The sequence below is a fragment of the Peromyscus californicus genome, unplaced genomic scaffold (genome assembly GCF_007827085.1).
Source record: "Peromyscus californicus insignis strain IS unplaced genomic scaffold, ASM782708v3 Scaffold_23__1_contigs__length_62951481, whole genome shotgun sequence".
In the NCBI taxonomy this organism is placed as follows: Eukaryota; Metazoa; Chordata; class Mammalia; order Rodentia; family Cricetidae; genus Peromyscus; species Peromyscus californicus.
Window position 1 is genome coordinate 61983530 of NW_026294534.1, and position 20197 is coordinate 62003726.

The following is a 20197-nucleotide window of genomic DNA, read 5'->3' on the forward strand; positions in this document are numbered from 1 at the left end:
TGGGTATTAGCTGACTGGAACATTCCCTACCCATGGAAGCTTTTTCTTTAGTTAGACTAGCAGTCAGTAAGGCTGTTAGTATAAGAGTTGTGGACACTGGACCTCAGGAAGGTATAGAGTTGATGTCTGGCTAGTTGGGAAGTGGGGATGAGAGAGTCTGTTATTTGCATGAGTGACATTTGAATGGTGTGAGTTAGTGAACCCACTCGGCTTCAGGTCAATAACAAGGAGTGCCTGTGGCCGGCAGTGGATTGGAGAGGCCAGGGCAATAGGGAGTGAGGTGACCCTGCCAAGTGCCAGGATTCAGTGTAGGCGCAGGCTGGAGGCTGCCAGGGCCTGCCTGCTTCTGAAACTTTTTCTTTCTTTCTTTCTTTCTTTCTTTCTTTCTTTCTTTCTTTCTTTCTTTCTTTCTCTCTTTCTCTCTTTCTCTCTTTCTTTCTCTCTCTCTTTCTGTATGTATTTATTTATTATCTATTATCAGCTTAATACAGTGCAAATTCTTATCCTAATAAGAAATGTTTCGGGGCTGGAGAGATGGCTCAGAGGTTAAGAGCACTGACTGTTCTTCCAGAGGTCCTGAGTTCAATTCCCAGCAACCACATGGTGGCTCACAACCATCTGTAATGAGACCTGGCACCCTCTTCTGGCCTGCAGACGTACATGAAGACAGAACACTGTATACATAATAAATAAATCTTTAAAAAAAAAAAAAAAAAAAGAAATGTTTCACTGAGGCTTGCCCAGTGATTGAGTAAAACCAAAACTTATTATAAGCCACAGTCATCCTAGGGTCCCCTCTGTTAGGTAGTCTCCCTGGTTCTGTGGGTTGCAGTCTGATTGTTCTTTGTTTTATATCTAGTATCCACTTATGAGTGAGTATATACCATGTTTGTCCTTCTGGGTCTGGGTTACCTCACTCAGGATGATATTTTCTAGTTCCATCCATTTGCTTGCAAATTCCATGCTGTCATTGTTTTTCTCTGCTGGAAACTCTTTTCTTTCTTGTTCAGGGCAGCTAATCCCACCACCTCTCTCACTCTTGTTTCCTTGGGTGTCGGTGTGTCCTCGTATTTCACCCACTCAGCCGTGTGCTGCAGTTGCTCTCCTTTAGCCCTTGGCTTTGAGACCAGTAACTGAAACCCTTACCCTTGGTGAAGTGCTTTTCCTTGATGGAACAGAAACCTGACTCCTGTGAGGTCTCCCACAGAACTACATGTTGCCCTTCATAGGTCACTCCAGCTCAATACCTGGAAAACCTTGTTAATCTCAGCTGCTCCTCCATTCAAAATCTGAGGAGTTTCATTTAAAGTGGCATGTATAGCCCCTTTTTTTGTCCTTGGAGTGACCCTCGGACGCTGTACATAAGCCACTCTCTGCTGCCAAGCTGTATCACTGGCCCCTTAATTTATTCTTATTGCCCTTTCCCCAAAGCACAGCCATGAACTTTCCTCTCTTGGACCCACTCAGTAAAGAATCATAGCATGAATCACACACAGACCTGTAGTCGTAGAGCCCTGAAATGGGTTTCAGCGAGCCCAGGAATTCCAAGCTAGCCTGAGCCATAGGACAAGATGCCCTTTTCTTTCTTCCTTTATTTATTTTTTTAATAAGACTTTTTTTAAGAGTTATTTATTTATTTATTTTATGTATATATGAGTGCTCTATCTGCATGGATGACCTTATGTCAGTAGAGGGCATTAGATCCCACTATAGATGGTTGTAAGTCACCATGTGGTTGCTGGGAATTGAACTCAGGACCTCTGGAAGAGCAGCCAGTGCTCTTAACCTCTGAGCCATCTCTCCAGCCCGCCCTTTTCTTTAAAAAACTAAAAGTATAATTGAGTTCTTTTAGAAAGTGCTGGGGTGAGAGGTATGCAGCACCACACCTGGCTGGTTCTTAGGTTTGAAATTGTGCATTCTGTTCCTTCCTTCCCTTGCTGGTCTTTGTCAGCATATCCACAGCATGCCCACGCTGTAGATGATACCATACCACCCTCTACTGTGAGTCCCCATTAGCAGATATCTCAGGTATCATGTACAGTATGCAGTGCTGCATTCAACAGCTCTTAAATAGGTGTCTGATGTCTAGTCACAGTGCCTGTGTTGTTCAGTCACTTTGTCAACATGGTATATAGAATAGCAACTCTTACCACAGATAGGGTAAGTTCAGAGCAATAAGGTATTTTGAGAAAGAGACCATGAGCCAATAATGTTTTGCCATCATTTGATCGGGTATGTGGGAAAGCTGGGATGGGAATGTTGCTCTTTTTATTTTATGTGGATTGGTGTTTTGCCTGCATGTATGTCTGTGTGAGGGTGTCAGATCCCCTGGAACTGGAGTTACAGACAGTTGTGAGCTGCCATGTGCTTGCTGGGAATTGAACCCAGGGTCCTCTGGAAGGGCAGCCAGTGCTTTTAACTGCTGTGCCATCTCTCCAGCCCTGGGAGTGTTGTCTTATCCTGGCTTCCTAGCAGCACTTGGGGTCTTGGGAAATCCTGTAAATAAGAGAAGGCTAGAAATTTCACCCCTCCATCTGTCCCTTCCTCCCTCCCTCTCCCTTCTTCCCTCCCTCCGTGAGCGTGTGTGTGTGTGTGTGTGTGTGTGTGTGTGTGTGTGTGTGTGTGTGTGTAAGAGAGAGAGAATAGGGGTGTAAAGCCATCCTCTTTAGAATCTTTGTGGGGTATGGACATGGGGGAATTCTCACTGCTCTGAAATGCTCCAGCAAGCAACAATGGTGTGAGCTCTTCTCTTCACAGAATTTGCTTTTCTTGCTGGAGAGCCTGAAAGCTGCTGCTGCAGGCAATGTGAGGCTGCATTATGTCACACAGATCCTGCTATTGCTGTGTGAATTTGGTCTGTCTTCAAAGCCAAAATGTGGCTTCTGCTTCATTTTCACACCCATCCTTCAAGCAGACAGGCTCATTTCAGTGGTCTGCCCATCTCCATGGGACTGATAGACTGTGGGTGGCATCAGTCGTTTTCTCAAGTTTTGAGACAGGAATGGAAACTGAACCTGGAGATCACCAATTGGGTAAACTGGCTGGTCAGCAAGTCCAGATGCCCTCCTGCCTCTGCTTCCCAGAGCTGGAATTATAGGCATGCATCATAGCACCTTGGTGTCGGAACTCAGAGAGTACTTGCTGACTGAGCATCTCCCAGCCTTCTTTAATTTGTGGTGCTGGGGATTGAACCTAGGCTCTTACCGCATGCTTGAGCATGCATCCTACCACATGCTATCTACTCCTCACTCTGCCAGCCCCAAACTTTGTTCTTTTGATCCCATAATCCCTTTTGTCTCTGGACCTGCAAGTGTGAATTATCATTCTTAGATGCTCCCAGTTTGAAAGCCATGGAGAAGAAAGGAATTATTGTTTTCTGCATCTACAGTTATTCTATGGCCTGGCTAAGGATACCATGCTGATGGCTTGCTTTCTCTGGGTTGCTTTGCTAGATGGGGTTAGCCCCCTAGGCTTGAGTGATCGTCCCAGGCCTCCATAATGGGCTGCAGGTGTGTGCCACACCTGCCCTAACTGCTCTGTGATGATGACTTTGCTCATCTGACCTGGAAAGCAGCTCCAGCTCCACTGGTCAGACACTGTTATTCTGTGGGTGACCTGGAAGTTTCTTCCCTTTCTCTTGATGCCTGAGGCTCAGATGGAGCAACTCTTTCTCTCCTGGATTTTGACCATGTCCTACTACATTCCATAGGCCTGGACTAGAAACCCATGCCCAGGCTTCGGCCACCGTGCAGAGCAGCTCCATGTGCTTTTTCCTGTTTTCCTTTCTGCTCTCTCTGTCTCTCTCTCTCCTCTCTCTCACTCTCTCCATCATCTCTGACTTTAGGAACTAAAGTCAGCATCACCTTTTATTCTGACTCACCCCTGCTTGCCTCTTCCACTTCATCCTGTCTTCAAAATACTGTTCTGTTTTTATGTTCATGTGGCATCCCTGCATTAAGCTCTATCTCATTGGATCCTCAGCAAACCAATGTGATAAAGACCTCCTGACTTCCCTTTTCACATTGTGTAGTGTGTGCATGTGTGTACACAGAGCATGTGTGCAGGTCAGAGAACAGCTTGTGGAAGTCTGCTCTCTTAGGTGGTCAGGCTTGGTGGCAAGCACCTTTACCCACTGAGCCGTCTTGCCCACCCCTCTCCTGATTGCCTTATGCCCACACTCAGGTCTTAGCTACCCATAGCAGGGCATTAGGGAAGCTCCCTGTTTCCAGTCATGACTGTGGCAGTCTGTAGATATCTCTACTCTAAGGTTGGTGGATTAGAAGACCTGATATTTTTTTTTTTCTGTTACTTCGTTTTCTATGAATGAGAAGCCTGTAAGCTGGGTGTGCAGACTCATCCCTATAATCCCTGCACTTTGGAGGCTGAGGCAGAAAAAAAAAATGCTATTCAAGGCCAGCATAACCTTGCCTCAAAAGCCAAAAAACATGAGCCTGGGCAAATACTCACTGGGTAAAAACTGTTGCTGTTGAAGAATGAGGACCTGAGTGCAGATCTCAGTCTCCATGTGAAAGATCTGGCACATAACCCCACTGGGAACCCTGCTGAGGAGCAGGAATAAGAAGAGTACTGGGGCTTGCTATCTGCTAGTCTACCTCCAGTCTCAAGGGAATAAGGGAGAGAAGGACAGACCATGATGGAAAGACCTGACTCCCACAAGCTGCCCTCTGACTTCCACATTCACACCGTGGCCTATTGAATGCATGTGTGTGTGCACACATATAAATAAATCATATAAACAAATGAGATGTTTAAAAAAATCTGGGCAGGTCCTTTGATTCTTCCCCATGGGGTCAGGCTCCACACCCAGGAGTGGACTCCCAGCCAGCTTAAGCCACCAGCCTTGTAGCCCCAGCTAGTCCAGGGCTTGGTTCCTTTATTACCAGCTCTTCTGTGTCTGGAGCATCCTGCTTCCCCTTTTCTACAGAGCCCTATGCTCACATCCTACTCTAGCCTTCAAAGCCCAGCACCAAGTAGATGCCGCATCTTGTGTGGCCTTTGGACACAGTGGAGTGGGCAAAGGGCCCAGTCCACCTGTCCACACCTTTTGGGCTCCTCTCAAATGTTAATTCTTAGGTAACTGTTTGTTGGACCCTAGGTTGGCAGGTCAGTGTTAGGTGTGCTCTTAGGAAGTCCCTGAAGATCCAAGTGACTGTAGACTGCATTACACACTAGCTAGGAACCTGTTGGAACATGTAGCTTGAGACATAGTGGTTCCTCAAGTCAAAGCTGACCCTCTGAATACTTTTACTTATTTACTTATTTATTTGATTTATTTACTTATTTATTTGGAGAAAGGGTCTCACTGTTTAGCTTTGGATAGCTGTGTAGACCAGTCTGGCCTCAAACTCATAAAGTTTCACCTGCCTCTGCCTCCCCAGTGCTGGGATTAAAGGACTATGCCTGGCTAGTTATTTTTATATGTCTTCTTCTGTTTGTGTGTACACCTGAATGTAAGTGCCTGTGGAGACTAAAGATGTTGAGAAGCTGGAGTTATGGATGGTTGTGAGCTGCCCAGCATGATGGGTTCTGGGAACCAAGCATGAATCCTCTGCAAGAACAGTAAACACTTGTTAACTGCTGAGTCATTTCTCTGGGTTTTTTTGTTGTTGTTGTTTTGTTTTGACTTGAAGATGTTTCAGTACACATCCTCAGGTTGGCCAGCTGCTGTCCACACTGGCACTCCCTTTCTGAGGCTAGCTCTGCCCTCTTTAAGCCTCTTTGATATGCTCCTTCCTCAGGAGGAACTTGTCCCATACACCAACCCCCTCCCCAAGTGTAACTCACTCCTCAGGCAAAGCTTTGCTGAATGTCCAAGCTTTCTGCCAGACTATCATCAGCCCTGCTGAGTCGTGGAATATGGCCAAGTTCACCGGGGTTCCCTCCCTGTACTATGTGGGAGCACTAGCTCCCTGACTGATGTTAGAAGGAGAAGTCCCCTCTTTGTTAGGCGTCTACCAAGAGCCCTGCAGCTTCCTTTCCCACGACCAGAGTGCAGGGAAAGCAAGCATACAACCCCCTTCCCCACAGTGCTCGTGGTGATGGGCATGCTGTGCCAGCCTCAGCATGAACCGAATAGCCAGGCACCAAGCATTTGCCTCAAAATTAATTAACCCTTTTTCTTTCTCTTTCAGTGGTTGATATCACAGCAAGTATCCTTTTCTTGTGTGTATGTGTGTGATGGCAGGTACCCGTGCTAGGGATGGAACCCAGAACCTGGGGCATGCTAAGCAAGTGTTCTGCCACTGAGCCATACTCCAAGGCCCTGTACTGTGCTCTTGAGGAAATGTTCTGCTTGAATGAAAGGCCCTCCTTCCCTGGCATATCATGTGCCCTAGCTGCCCTGGAAGCCAGCCACCACTCTGGGCAGCAAGGTCCTCATCCTGCTCCAAGGTGTCCTCTTACCCTGCAGCATGGAGGGGGAGGGGGACTCACTTGGAGCTGTGGTCCTTTTTAAAGAGATGTCTTTGCACTAGGCAGTAGTGGTGCACTGTGGAGGCTGAGGCAGGGGGATCTCTGTGAGTTCAAGGCCAGCGTGGTCTACATAGAGAAACCCTGTCTCCAAAAACAAAAACAAAACAAACAAAGAGATATCTTTGCATTGTACTTCCTTAACTGGACTTCTCCAGATCCCACAGTTTGAAGATGTTAAATTTGAGGCAGCAAGCCTGTTGTCAGAGCTATATTGTCAAGAGGTGAGAACATGTTACTGGTTCTGAAAGCAGAGTCTCTCCCTGTATCCTGGGCCTAGCGGGAGATTATGCTTCCCAGTTGGATAGAAGTTCACATTATGTTCAACCCTCAGAGACCCTGGGGACTCACCCCATGATTGTTGAAAACACCAGATCCAGGAGGTGCTTAGAACCCTTCTGTGGAGTGCTGCAGCCTGTATACAGAGCTTGTGCATGGTTCACACTCTTATTCCTGTGTTTATTAATTCAGGGCTAGAGACAAGCTGGTGCCTCATCTGAGCTAGACAGATACTGCCACTGAGCTTTGTCCTGTCCCTCTCCCCTCCCAGTGTATACTGCCTACTATAGTAGAAGTGACCGGCACCATTGTCCAGTATTCTTTAAGGGGTAACTTTTCCTTGTGTCTTTTTTGTGGTCCTGGGGGCGCCATGGCCTTATGCCTGTTAAGTAGACACCTTCTAGCACTGAACTGCACCTCCATCTTTTAGATTTTGTTATTTGTTTTTATTTTATGGGTATAAGTGTTTTGTGTATGTAAGTGTACCACATCCTTGCCAGTTGTCCAGAGTTTAGAAGTGGACATGAGCCGGGCGGTGGTGGCGCACGCCTTTAATCCCAGCACTCGGGAGGCAGAGGCCGGCGGATCTCTGTGAGTTCGAGGCCAGCCTGGGCTACCAAGTGAGTTCCAGGAAAGGCACAAAGCTACACAGAGAAACCCTGTCTCGAAAAAACCAAAAAAAAAAAAAAAAAAAAAAAAGAAGTGGACATGAGATCCCGTGGAAGTGGAGTGACAGATGGTTGTGAGCTGCCATGTGGGTGCTAGGAACTGAACCAGGTCCTCTGCAAGAGCAGCAAGTGCTCTTAACCACAGAGCCAGCCATCTCTCCAACCTCCCTCAAATTGTGTGTGTGTGTGTGTGTGTGTGTGTGTGTGTGTGTGTGTGTGTGTGTGTGTGTTGTTTTGGGGTTGAAGTTTTTTTGGGGGGGGGTGTCGTTTTGAGACAGTGTTCTAGTATATAGTATATAGCCTTGGCTGGTGTAGAGATCCACCTGCCTCTGCTTGCCAAGTGCTGGGATTAAAGGCATGAACCACCAGACCCAACACCAAATACAAATGTATATGTGTGTATATGTATGTATGTACATATGTATGTATGTGTATGTGTGTATATAACTTTTTAAGTTGTTTTTTGAGACATAGTCTCACTATGTACCTATACCTAGCTGGCCTAGAATTTGCTGTGTAACCTGGACTGGCTTCAAATCCATACCTCCTGCCTTAGCTTCCTCAATACTGAGATCCCAGGTGACATTGCCTACCATTCCTGTCTGAATAAGAAGCTTATTATATTTTATATTCTAAACTTTTTGTTTTGTTTTTTGAATTTTTTCCTTGTTGTTTTGTTTTTTTGAGACAGGATCTCACTACTTAGCTCTGGCTGTCCTAGAACTCACTATGTAGACCAGGCTGACCTCGAACTCTTAGAGATCTGTCTCCTTAATGCTGAGATTAAATGTATGAACCACCATGCATTTATATTCTAAATTTAAAATTTTTTTTTGTGGAAGAGTGTCATCCTGTAGCTTAGGCTGACCTTGAACTCACAGGCAGTCCTGCTTCAGACTCCTAAGCATTGATAAGACAGGTGTGAGCCACCACACCTATCGAGAAGTGATTTCAGGAGCCGTGCAGACTCTCCCCAAGTGGCAAGTGCACTGTATTAGCATTCCCATCTCCCCCCATGAGGTGGCAGCTGCTGCATCAGGGTCCAGCTCGATTGCCAGCTTGTCCTCCTCCTTGAACTTGAAACGGTTTCCTTTCAGAACTCTGTGGATGCAGCGAAGCCGCTGCTGCGGAAAGCCATCCAGATCTCACAGCAGACGCCATACTGGCACTGCCGCCTGCTCTTCCAGCTTGCCGTGAGTACAGGAGCAAGCGGGTCCTTGGGGCACGAACTCAAGGCACACAGACTCCCCTTGGGAGCCTCCTGGCTGCCCTAGAGGGACAGGCTGTTCCGCTGTCAGTCACCTCTTCTTTCCTGCACCTCTTTCTCAAGGGCACCTGAATGACCCCTTGCTGGTGTTGCCTGCCCTTGACCTCGCCATCTGTTGTGTCCCTTGTCTTCCTGTGATACAGCCCTATCACCCACATAGCCACAGATACTGGACTTCACAACCTTTCCCCAAGAGGTCCCCTTAGGCTCCCACGCTCACATCTTCTCTTTGTAACCTCCCATGTACTGTTGCTGAGGAAGTGGCTGGGCAGCTACATGACACTGTGCAAGGGAGCTGAGCTCTATACCAAGGATCTGCATGTGCCCTTCCGGGGCTCAGCCAAATTTGGTCTCTCTTTCAGTTGTTCAGGCTTCTGGCTTGAAGCATCCTTACTGCCTGCTCCCGAGGCAGCCCTTCCTAGTAACTCACCTGGTATCCACTGGGTCTGCCCAGGAACCCAGACTGCTGACTTTGTGCAGAAGTAACAGCATGGGGCGAGTACGCCCAGCTGTGTACCCCAGCAATCTGTGCTGATGGCTGTCTTGGTGCTTGAGCTCCAAACCAACACTGCAGTGACTAATGATGGAGGAGGCATTGGCAGCCATGGTCATTGCTTTTTCCCCTCTTCAGCAACTGCACACACTGGAGAAGGACCTGGTATCAGCCTGTGACCTCCTGGGCGTGGGGGCTGAGTATGCCCGAGTGGTGGGATCTGAATATACACGGTAGGCTCCGCCCATCCTTTTTCTCCTGCTCTCTAACTTGAAAAGAGTTTGGTTGTCCTGCTACTGACCCTAAACATGGCATCTTACTGTGTGGAAGTGGCCTCTGGTGTAGTGAGCCATGCATTCAATCCTAGGAAGTAGCCCATCAATAGATGAGACATGAATGGCTGGCTGGGAAGGCAGGGGCAGTGTCTCATTGGTAGAGCTGGTACTGGCAGTTTATCTGGTATTTTTTTTTCAATGTTTATTTATTTGTTATGTATATGGTGTTCTGCCGGGGAGAGGGCACCAGATCTCATTATAGATGGTTGTGAGCTACCATGTGGTTGCTGGGAATTGAACTCAGGACCTCTGAAAGAGCAGCCAGTGCTCTTAACCTCTAAGCCATCTCTCCAGCCCCTCTATCTGGTATTTTTGAGACAAGCTGTCACTATTGTAGCCTAGGATGGCCCCCAGCTACTTGCTTTAATCCTCCTGCCTCAGCCTCCTCCTGGGATGACAGGTTTGCATTTCCACACACAGCTTCCAAATTTCTTGAAATGGAAAGCACTGGTAGGGTTTGTCCAGCCACAGGTATTATTACAACAGGTGCCCCCTCGACAGCCAGGTGTGATCCTGACATGCCCTTAAGGCCTCCTTGGGTGGCACCTGAATGCATGTGGTGCACTTGTGCATGTAGGCACACACAGAGACATATATTTTTTTTCTTTTTCTTTCTTTCTTTTTTTTTTTTTTTTGAGACAAGGTTTCTGTTTTGTATCTCTGGCTGTCTTGGAATTCCATATGTAGACCAGTATGGCCTTGAACTCACACCTGTCTCTGCCTCTTGAGTGCTGGGATCAAAGGTGTGCTCTACCATGCCCAGTTAATGTGTATTTTTTAAGTTCAAAGTTAAGCTGGGAATATAGTGCAATGGCGGAGTGTAAGACCTTAAGTTCAATTCCCAGCATGCCACCCCCCCCCGAAAAAGATGTTCATGGTCATTGTCAGCTGCATAGTAAGTTTGAGGCCAACCTGGGTTACGTGAGAACCAGCTTCGTGACCCCCCTCCCCCTCCCAAAAAAAAAAAAAAACATAAATATAAATGAGGACAAAATGCAGCACTCTCAAAAGTTCTGTTATTAAGCTCACCTCCCTGAGGGGCAGCCTTGTTGATCCCCAGGGTTCCTGGTATCTTTCAAACCTAATGTCTTGTCTCTTTTCCAGGGCACTGTTCCTGCTCAGCAAAGGGATGGTAAGTTGAGGCTGGGCGGGTGCAGCTGTATTGTGGGCATGAAGACGCCTGCAGGGCTTCACTCCACAGTGTGTTCTCAAGAGCAAGGGTTCTGCTCTGGCAGGCTTCATTCGGGGCCCTGAGGTCACAGGTGGTAGGTGTGGTATTGAGGAAGCCTGCTGTGGAGCTACCTGTACAGTTTCTTTGTTGTATCCAGCTTTGTTTATTTGAGACAGGGTTTCTCTGTATAGCCCTGACTGTTCTGGAACTCTCTATGTAGACCAGGCTGGCCTCAAACTCAGAGATCTGTCTGCCTCTGTCTCCCAAGTGCTGGGATTAAAGGCAAGCATTGCCATTCCTGACATCACTGCACCCAGCTTTGCCTTCTTGGGGGGCTGTCCTCAGCTGTTGGACTGGTGACAGTGATGCCCACCTCACCATCCCTTCCAGTTGCTGCTGATGGAGCGCAAACTGCAAGAGGTACACCCACTGCTCACGCTCTGCGGGCAAATTGTGGAGAACTGGCAAGGCAACCCCATCCAGAAGGAGTCATTGCGTGTCTTCTTCCTGGTGCTGCAGGTGACCCACTACCTAGATGCTGGGCAGGTATGTGGTCTTTCGGGCAGGGGAGGGGTTGCTCATGATATGGTCTCATTGCTGTATGTTTGTGAATGCACTACCATAGATTCAGGTGTCCTGTTCTGGCACAGGTGCAGTTCTGCCACACTTTATGGCATAACCCCAAGGGTAGAGTGTGCTCAGGGGACAGGCTTTATTCTAGTGGCCCTGTTGTCATTTGAATAAGAATGTGTGGCCCCACACCCATTGAGTGCACATGTGGTTGGGGTCTCTAAGGGAATCGTGCAGCAGGCTCCCCTTCCTCAGTTCACAGCAGCTTTGTGAGGGTCAGTGGGGACCTTGGTGTGGCTGCATGGTTGCATTGAAGCCCTGGTATCTGTGTTTGTGTGATGTGGCCTCAGCTGTGATGAATGGGAGCCACCTGGCCTGCCCTGGCCCTTGCCTGTTCCTATGGGCCCACTGGCTGCATGCCACTGTGCAGTACTGGGCCAGTGTTGTAGGGATCATGACATGCTTAGTGAGCCTCTTGTTAGTAAGGGCCTTCCTATGTTCCTGTTGGGCCCAGCTCCTCATGCAGCATGGAAAACATGGCAGATATGGGTTGTTCCTGACTGCTGAGAGTCACAGCTCTCCTGAGAAGCTCAGGATGGCAAGCAGGAGGGTTGGCAGAAGCTGCAGTGCCAACAGCGCTTCTGTTTGTGGGAGGCCAAGTCAACTCAGCCAGGGTCTCTGCTCCCTGCCAAAGAGCTAGCCTGGACCTGGGGATGTGGGCTTCTGCGATAGGACAGGGACGTCCCATGCAGGAGCTGGGCAAGAGTGATAGATCTCCTGGGGTATGGTGCTGAGGCATACATGCCGCAGGTGAAGAGTGTCAAGCCATGCCTGAAGCAGCTGCAGCAGTGCATTCAGACCATCTCCACGCTACACGACGATGAGATCCTGCCCAGCAATCCTGCTGACCTCTTCCACTGGCTGCCCAAGGAGCACATGTGCGTGCTCGTCTACCTGGTGAGTCCCGTCACCCTGGGCTGCCTGGGCTGGGAGAGGGCCCTGTGACCACCGCCCGCTCTCCTTGCAGGTCACAGTGATGCATTCAATGCAGGCTGGCTACCTGGAGAAGGCACAGAAGTACACAGACAAGGCACTCATGCAGTTGGAAAAGCTCAAGAGTGAGTGCCACCTGGGTGGGGATACCAAGCAATCCCAGCAGCTCCAAGTTGTCCCTGACATTAGAACATGTCCATGCCCTGGGAGGCCACAGTAGCCCTCACCTACCTGCTCTGAATCCTCCAGAGTCTATGGGCTGTGTGCACACACTTGATTTTGTGCATCCCAGGATGCATGTGACCTTAGTATTGCACTAAATCGCATTGGCCCTGTGCCCTCCTCAGCACTACTGAAGGAGAGATAAAATGGGAACCCCAGAGCCTGTGGGACTGCTGCTTTTTACCCTGAAGCTGGATTGGGCAAGAACTGAGCCCCTTCTTTTCCTTCCGAGGAGAGCTGTGCAGGGCTGCCAGGAGCTGCCTGGGGTCCCCGTAGCTTGGATACTGGCCCAGGCATGCACCGTTGAAGACATCTTAGAGAACCCACTCAGCAGGTTCTTGAGCTCTTAGCAGGGGTGGCAGTTGTGCCAGCTTCTGTAGAGCTTACCTGTGTGTGGCATGGTGCTCAGCCCAGTGTCCTGTGGTTTTTGGTGCTTGGTATCCAGGCCAGGACCTATGCTTGCTGAGCCCTGCTGTACCTGAACACCACCCAGTGGGGATTTCTCAGCCTTGGTACACTTGGCAGTGGCCATGGCTTGAGCTTATGTCCTTATCTAGATGGGAAGACGTAGCGGGGATGGTGTAGGAAGGGCCCTGTGGGACCATGCCTGCATGCTCACCCCTGCCTCCTGTCCCCAGTGCTGGACTGCAGCCCCATCCTGTCATCCTTCCAAGTGATCCTCCTGGAGCATATCATCATGTGCCGGCTCGTCACAGGCCACAAGGCCACTGCACTACAGGAGGTAGCAAGCACAGAGCAGGATGGTGGGAGCTGGCCTGGGTAGGGGCACAGGTGTCAAGAGGGGAGGGTGTAGCGACCTCACTGTCACTGCTCTAGCATGGTGAGCTGTAGGATATAATGTAAAGCCGATAGTCTGGCTCCCTAAACTTGCTTTTTTTTTTTTTTTTTTTTTCTTCTTCAAACTAATGCTCAGGGAACATTGTGATGTGACTGGGATCCGTGTCACCAAAATGCCCACCTTTCTGAGAACATTGAGAGAAGTTGGGCCAGTGGTCAGCATGGGCAAGGAGGAAGGAGATAAGGGTCACCCTCCTCCCTGTGCAGCTCCTCCTTCCAGGACTTTGACCCTAGTTTGGCGAGCATATCTTCCAGCCTTGAGGCTGTACTCCACTACTGGGTACCAGAGAAGGCAGTGATTTCCATTCTCTCCTCAGATCTCCCAGGTCTGCCAGCTATGCCAACAGTCCCCTCGGCTCTTCTCCAACCATGCTGCCCAGTTGCACACACTGCTGGTGAGTGTGTCCTGGGTGCTGGGTCCCACTCTTGCCAGAATCCCGAACCTAGAACATACCTAAAAAGAACATGATCTACCCTGAAAGAATCTGGATGTCCCAGTAAATAACCCTGTGACACTACCCAGTTAGTATCCAAATGTTCCTAGTGAGCTCTGTTCTGTCAGGGGGAGGGTGTCCTTTACAATAGTGTGAAGCTCATTCCAGAGGCCCAGGTACACATCATGCTTGCCTAGGGCCAACATCTATCCCTGTCCTTGCAGGGCCTGTACTGTGTTTCCGTGAACTGCATGGACAATGCTGAAGCCCAATTCACCACAGCCCTGCGGGTAAGGCTGGTTCTCTGAGTGGCAATTTGTCAAGTTGGGTACCCCCTAGTGAGGATGGAGACCAGTTCAGGTCTGCTGCTAGAACTGTAGGCTTTCAGCCCATGTCCTCTGTAGTCAGCTAACACTGACCATGATAGTGACACAGTTCTTGTTTAGGTGGGAGCTGACTGGGGTGGAGGGTTCCTGAACACCCTTGGCAGATATAAGGGAAGGACATATGTATCGGGGCCATAAGGACACTAGGTGGCCACTTTGACACCTGGTAAGTGCCAGGACACTCTCAGTCTGTGTCAGCTTGTGGTACTCCTGGAGTCGTCATGAATTCTGAAGTTGTGTAGAGTCACATTGTGTAGATGACCAGTGACTGGGACATGCCCTTATCCTACCTAAGTCCTTTGATAGGTGCTCAGAGACAGAGGACAGGTTTTACCTCAGAGAGGGGGCTCCCCCACAAGGCACCTACACCCTTAGGCTGCTGACCTCCTACAGGCTCCTGCTGGTCCCTGAGAAACTGGTCCATTTCTCCCAGAGTGGCCCAGATGCTTCTTGGGCTAGCTCACCTCCCAGCTCTGCCCACCTGGCCCAAGAACAGGGAAGGCTGTCCCTACCCTGGCCTCAATGTCCTTGCAGGAAAGGGAGGCTACTGACCCATTCCTCAGGGAGCCCCCCAGTAGACATTTTGGTGAGCAGGATTCTGTTCTGTGAGCAAGGTGCTGGGGCATCTCTGACTGTGGGATGGGGGTTCCTTTCCTTGGTGGTCTACATGTCTTTGGGTGCTGTGTGAAGAGCCAACTCCTCTGGCTCTACCCTTGTTTGTCTCCCTGGGTCTCAGGCCTTCCTGCTGCAATGCCAAGGCCCTTCTTCAATGCCAGAAACTTCATATTCTTATTGGTTGTCTTATTTCTTTGTATGGCTTTGGCTCAGCAGCACAATGCTGAAGTCATGTGCTGAGGGGAGTTGGAGAATCCATGGGGGCGAGGAGCTAGGACAGACAAGGACCTCACCCTCAACTCAAGCTCCTCCTGTTACCCACGGCTGACAGGCCAGTGCTGGTGCAGGTCAGGGAAGGGTACTCCAAGGTTTTGTGTGCCCAGCCTGCTGGCAGGCCCTGTACTTCAGTGGACATGCCCACTGCAGGGACCTGGGCTCAAAGGGCTTGGGCTGCCTAGAATCTCATATCCTTTCCTCCTTCCTTCTGTCCCATACTGGAGATTGAATCTAGAATTTCACACATGCCAGGCAATTGCTATATTGCCAAACTGCAGTCCCTGCTCATGGTTTTTAAGAGGATATCTAAGTTGCACAGGCTGGCCTTAAATTCTGATCTTGCCTGGCTGGATGGGGTGGCACACACCTTTGATACCAGCACTCAGGAGGCAGACACATGTGGGTCTCTGAATTTGAGGCCAGCATGGTTTACAGAGTGAGTTCCAGGACAACCAGGACTGTTACACAGAGAAACTGTCTTGAAAAACCAAAAAAGAAAAAGAAAATTTCTGATCTTGCCTCAGCCTCCCAAATGCTGGGGTGACCAGCTAGTACCACCATACCTAACAGTTTACTCCTTCTCTTGACCATGTAATGTCCCACTATCTGTGGTTCAGTGGCAGAGAGCATGCTAAACATGTTTTGAGGCTTGGGTATACATCTATTGACTTGCAAAGAAAAAACAAGCCAGGGTGGTTGCAGGCCTCTCGTCTTGTCACTCAGGACACTGAGGCAGAAGGATAGAGAATTCCAGGCCAGTCTAGGCTGTGTGTTGAGACCGCGTCTTGCCATTATCCTCTATTGGTCATTGATAGGATCAGGATAGCTAGCTTTCCTGTTCATGTCCCAAATGTCCCCTGACAGGGCTGATGTAGAAAGCGCTGACCTCTCCTTCGTGCTTAGGTTTGGAGTGAGCTGGGTGAGTTGGAAAGGAGCTCTGGGTACAGTCAAGCTCCAGCAAGGTGTGACAGTGGCCAGGCTGGCCACTGAATGCCATATCTTCCATTGCAGCTCACCAACCACCAGGAGCTATGGGCCTTCATTGTGACCAACCTTGCGAGTGTGTATATACGGGAAGGAAATAGACACCAAGAGGTAGTAGGTGACATGCTTCATGTTCGGTATCCTTTCTCCATCTCTGCCTAGGGGCTGTGGGTGTCCTGGGCACCCACAGACTTAGAAAAACCCAAATGTTTAGCTTTCTATGAGGATACATTTGAGGGGTTGGGACTGGGACTGGAGCTGCACTCCTGCAGCCATGTAGCCTCTGTCCCATCCTAAGCCACTCAAGCTTTATTGACCCCACATTGTGCCTTTTAACAAAATTTTTGTGGTGCTAGGGTCCAACCCAGGGCCTCTTGCATGCTGCCAAGCATTCTGCTACAGAGCCACAGCCTTGCCTCAAATCAAGGCCTAATGTCCCCACTCTCCTACATGGTTCCCTCAGATGGACACCCCCATCTTGAGGGTATTCTGGCCAGGCATGCTGCATATTGTTATATTCTTCCATCGGAGTGGAGGAAGCCCTATCCCCTGTAGCATGTTCAGGGCCTGGCCTCTGGGTGGAGCTCAGTCCTCACTGACTGACATTTCTCCACCAGCTATACAGTTTGCTTGAGAGGATAAACCCAGACCACAGCTTCCCAGTCAGGTGAGTAGCCTGTGCCCAACACAAGACATCCCATGTTCCCATTGCTCATGGAGTGGTATGTGCTCCTGTGGGCCCCAGACTGCCATACAGACTCAACACTGCTTGTACCCCATCCTTCAGACAGTCTGCAGGCCTCCCTTTGAGAAACCTTTCTTCTATAACTGACTGTGACTCTGCTTCCCTACAGCTCACACTGCCTCCGAGCGGCAGCCTTTTATGTGCGGGGGCTCTTCTCCTTCTTCCAGGGCCGCTACAATGAAGCCAAGTGAGTTTGGGTTGGGGCACCATGTATGATGGCCTCTCCTTCCTCAGGCCACCTCTCTTCTGTGTGACTCATAGGCCTGCAGGATTTCAGCATCTGTCTCCTTGTGTAGGCGATTTCTACGAGAAACTCTAAAGATGTCAAATGCAGAGGACCTGAACCGCCTCACAGCCTGTTCACTCGTGCTGCTGGGCCACATCTTCTATGTGCTGGGGAATCACAGGGTGAGTCCCTACCTGGCCAGTGGGTGCACCACTGTGGAGCCTGGCACTTCCTGTCCTGGAATCCAGGAAAGCATATTGTGGAAGACCACACACTACTGACATGCAGGGTGTGGAAGGCATGGGGGCCTGGGGTCAGGGCAGCCTAGACAACAGGTTCCCTTCCAGGGTGTATATGTCAGGCTCACAAGCCTCAGCATGAGAGACAGAGCTGCCTCCTGCCATGCTCCTGTTGGCTCCTCAGCACACCATCCCTCTGGAGTACATAGTCCCCTGGGACTGTCCCAGGACCTTAGATGGAACCAACAATGTCAAAACCACCTATGTCTGTGGCACCGTCAACCACATGCCTTCACAAACTTAACTTTATTTCACTTTATGGTAAAATATAGTGAATAGCCAGTGAGGGTAGCTTGGCTGTAGAGAGCAGGGAGTGGCCTTGGTGTTTCCAGTGCCATGGCCTGCTGAGTGGGGCAGCTGCCTGGGCATTGGGCAGGACCATGTGGTCACCCCATGTGATGGTGGGACTCTAGTGTGTGGTGGAGCACTTGGAACAGGGATTGGGCCAGAAACCTGCTTATTTAGCAGTGTCTGCCACTCCCATGGCTTGCCGTAAAACACCCCTCTGCCTGTGTGAGCCTGACTCAGGGACAGCTGGGCCTGGCATGAAGCAACAGGGAAAGGTCAGCCAGGCCAGACCCTCATTGGTGAGACAAGCAAGAGCCACAGCCACATGACCAGGAGAGGGCTGGCTCAGATGAGGGTCAAACCTGCCCTAGGCATCTATAGAGCCAGCCTGATTTCAGCCCTTCCTCGGGCCAAGAGGAGGGAAACAGTGCCCACCGAGGTCTGAGAATCCTCTACTCGGTTTGATTTTGGTTGTTGGAGGTGGAGGTCTGACTGTAGCCCTGCCTAGGTGTGTTTGGTTAGGTTGTTTTCCCACTAAGCTGTACCCAGGCCTAGAATCTGGCTTAAGGCTTTTGAATTTTTACTATTTATTCATTTTTAGATTTACTTATTTTATGTGTGTGAATGTTTTACCTGTGTGTATGTGTGTGTGCGTGCACACGCACCTGGTACCCACAGGGATCAGAAAAAATGGGGTCAGATCTCCTGGTTCTGAAATTAGACAGTTGTGAGCTGCCATGTGGATGCAAGAGCAGCCAGTGCCCTCAGCCTCTCAGCCATCTCTCTGGCCCCTGGTTTGAGGATTTGGTGTTCTGCTGCTGGGAGCTATCACAGGACATACCCAAAACCAGGCCTGCAATCTGGATAGGTACACAGGGCACAGTTTGGACTTGAGAGCAACCTCCTGTTCCTCAGTGTGGGGTCAGCATCAGGGGCGTGCTCCCCAGGACTCCCCTAGCCTCATCATGAGAGCACTGGACTCTAGGTCAGCAGCTTGGCTCACACAGAAGCTGAGTAGAAGGGGTTACGGGCCAGAGACCCCACCTACAGAAGCCAGCTCAACGGAGCAGACCTTCCCATCAGTCCGGTGGCTTCTTCCTCCTGAAGCAGACCTTTGGCACAGACTGCTTTCCCTCAGAGGCCCAGGGACACCTACGTGAATTCACAGTTCTTTTCTTTTTGTTTGCTTTTGTCTTTCAAGACAGGGTTTCTCTGTGTACCCCTGGCTGTCCTGGAACTCATTCTGTAGACCAGGCTGGCCTCGAACTCACAGATCCACCTGCCATTGCCTCCTGAGGGAGGGATTTGCTGAGATTAAAGGTGTGGACTACCTCCATCTAATCATTTCTTTTTTCTTTTTTCTTTTTTTTTTTTTGGTTTTTTTGAGACAGTGTTTCTCTGTGTAGCTTTGGTGCCTGTCCTGGAACTCACTCTGTAGCCTAGACTGGCCTCGAACTCACAGAGATCCGCCTGGCTCTGCCTCCCGAGTGCTGGGATTAAAGGCGTGCGCCACCACCACCTGGCTAATCATTTCTTATTGTGGGTCCAGAGCTGTCTTTTTCTCTAGCTGGCAAGAGGCACACTGTGGCCCACTTACTGCCTCATGTGCAGAGCTCAGTGTGCAAGGATGCCCAGTTTGTTTTTTCAAGGTGGACAAGAGTACTTGAGAGGACCACTTTAGGTAGGCTCTGAGGTTGGACTCCTAGTTTGTCTAGCAGCACTAGAACATAAAATGGGCAGGTGGAGTCAAAGCCACTCTTCCAAAGCCACCAGTTCATTCTTAGCTTTTGATTGGCAGGAGAGTAACAACATGGTGGTGCCTGCCATGCAGCTGGCCAGCAAGATCCCAGACATGTCTGTGCAACTGTGGTCATCGGCCCTCCTCAGAGGTGAGAGTGAACAAGGCTACCAGGCATACTTTTGGGGCCCTGATAGCATATGAGCAGGGGTACATCTTCAGAGGATTTTTATTTTTGTTTGTTTTTGTTTTTGTTTTTCAAGACAGGGTTTCTCTGTGTAGCTTTGCGCCTTTCCTGGAACTCACTCTGTAGACCAGGCTGGCCTCGAACTCACAGAGATCTGCCTGGCTCTGCCTCCTGAGTGCTGGGATTAAAGGCGTGCGCCACTACCGCCCGGCGGATTTTTATTTTTGTTTATTGAAGACAGGGTCTTGATACATAGCCCTGGCTGGCCTGGAATTCTATGTAGACAAGGCTGGCCTTGAACTCACAGAGATTTACACTCCTTTGTCTGCCAAGCCACTATGCCTGGCTTTCCAGGGGACTTTTAAGGACTATGGCAGGTGGGGTTGGGGCGTCTCCTTATAGGGCTTAATAGACGATCCTCCTGAACCTCAAGATGGGTTTGGATCCCTGAGGACAATTCCTGTCTGCTCTGGGTGGTATGGGTTTGGCCACCCATGAAATGAACTAGACAATGACACCTGCCCCATCCTCAGATCTAAACAAGGCATGTGGGAATGCCATGGACGCCCATGAGGCTGCACAGATGCACCAGAACTTCTCACAGCAGCTGCTGCAGGACCACATTGAGGCCTGCAGCCTCCCAGAGCACAACCTCATTACGGTATACAGGGTGG

General features: G+C 49.8%; 1 protein-coding gene across 3 annotated transcripts in view; it reads left to right on the forward strand.

Moving 5' to 3' along the window:
- Nucleotides 1-20197, forward strand: part of Mau2 (MAU2 sister chromatid cohesion factor) — a 30249-nt gene that overhangs the window by 2183 nt on the left and 7869 nt on the right. For 2 of the 3 annotated variants that reach the window (XM_052752691.1, XM_052752693.1), the window contains exons 2-18: nucleotides 6153-6170; nucleotides 6648-6713; nucleotides 8534-8629; nucleotides 9335-9429; nucleotides 10636-10663; nucleotides 11093-11248; nucleotides 12083-12229; nucleotides 12300-12390; nucleotides 13126-13229; nucleotides 13663-13740; nucleotides 14004-14069; nucleotides 16068-16154; nucleotides 16658-16707; nucleotides 16895-16972; nucleotides 17082-17193; nucleotides 19397-19487; nucleotides 20057-20184. In XM_052752691.1, coding sequence (XP_052608651.1) covers nucleotides 6153-6170; nucleotides 6648-6713; nucleotides 8534-8629; nucleotides 9335-9429; nucleotides 10636-10663; nucleotides 11093-11248; nucleotides 12083-12229; nucleotides 12300-12390; nucleotides 13126-13229; nucleotides 13663-13740; nucleotides 14004-14069; nucleotides 16068-16154; nucleotides 16658-16707; nucleotides 16895-16972; nucleotides 17082-17193; nucleotides 19397-19487; nucleotides 20057-20184 — 1491 coding nt within the window. The remainder of the gene's footprint in view (nucleotides 1-6152; nucleotides 6171-6647; nucleotides 6714-8533; nucleotides 8630-9334; nucleotides 9430-10635; nucleotides 10664-11092; nucleotides 11249-12082; nucleotides 12230-12299; nucleotides 12391-13125; nucleotides 13230-13662; nucleotides 13741-14003; nucleotides 14070-16067; nucleotides 16155-16657; nucleotides 16708-16894; nucleotides 16973-17081; nucleotides 17194-19396; nucleotides 19488-20056; nucleotides 20185-20197) is intronic. The other variant, XM_052752692.1, reaches the window with a different exon arrangement.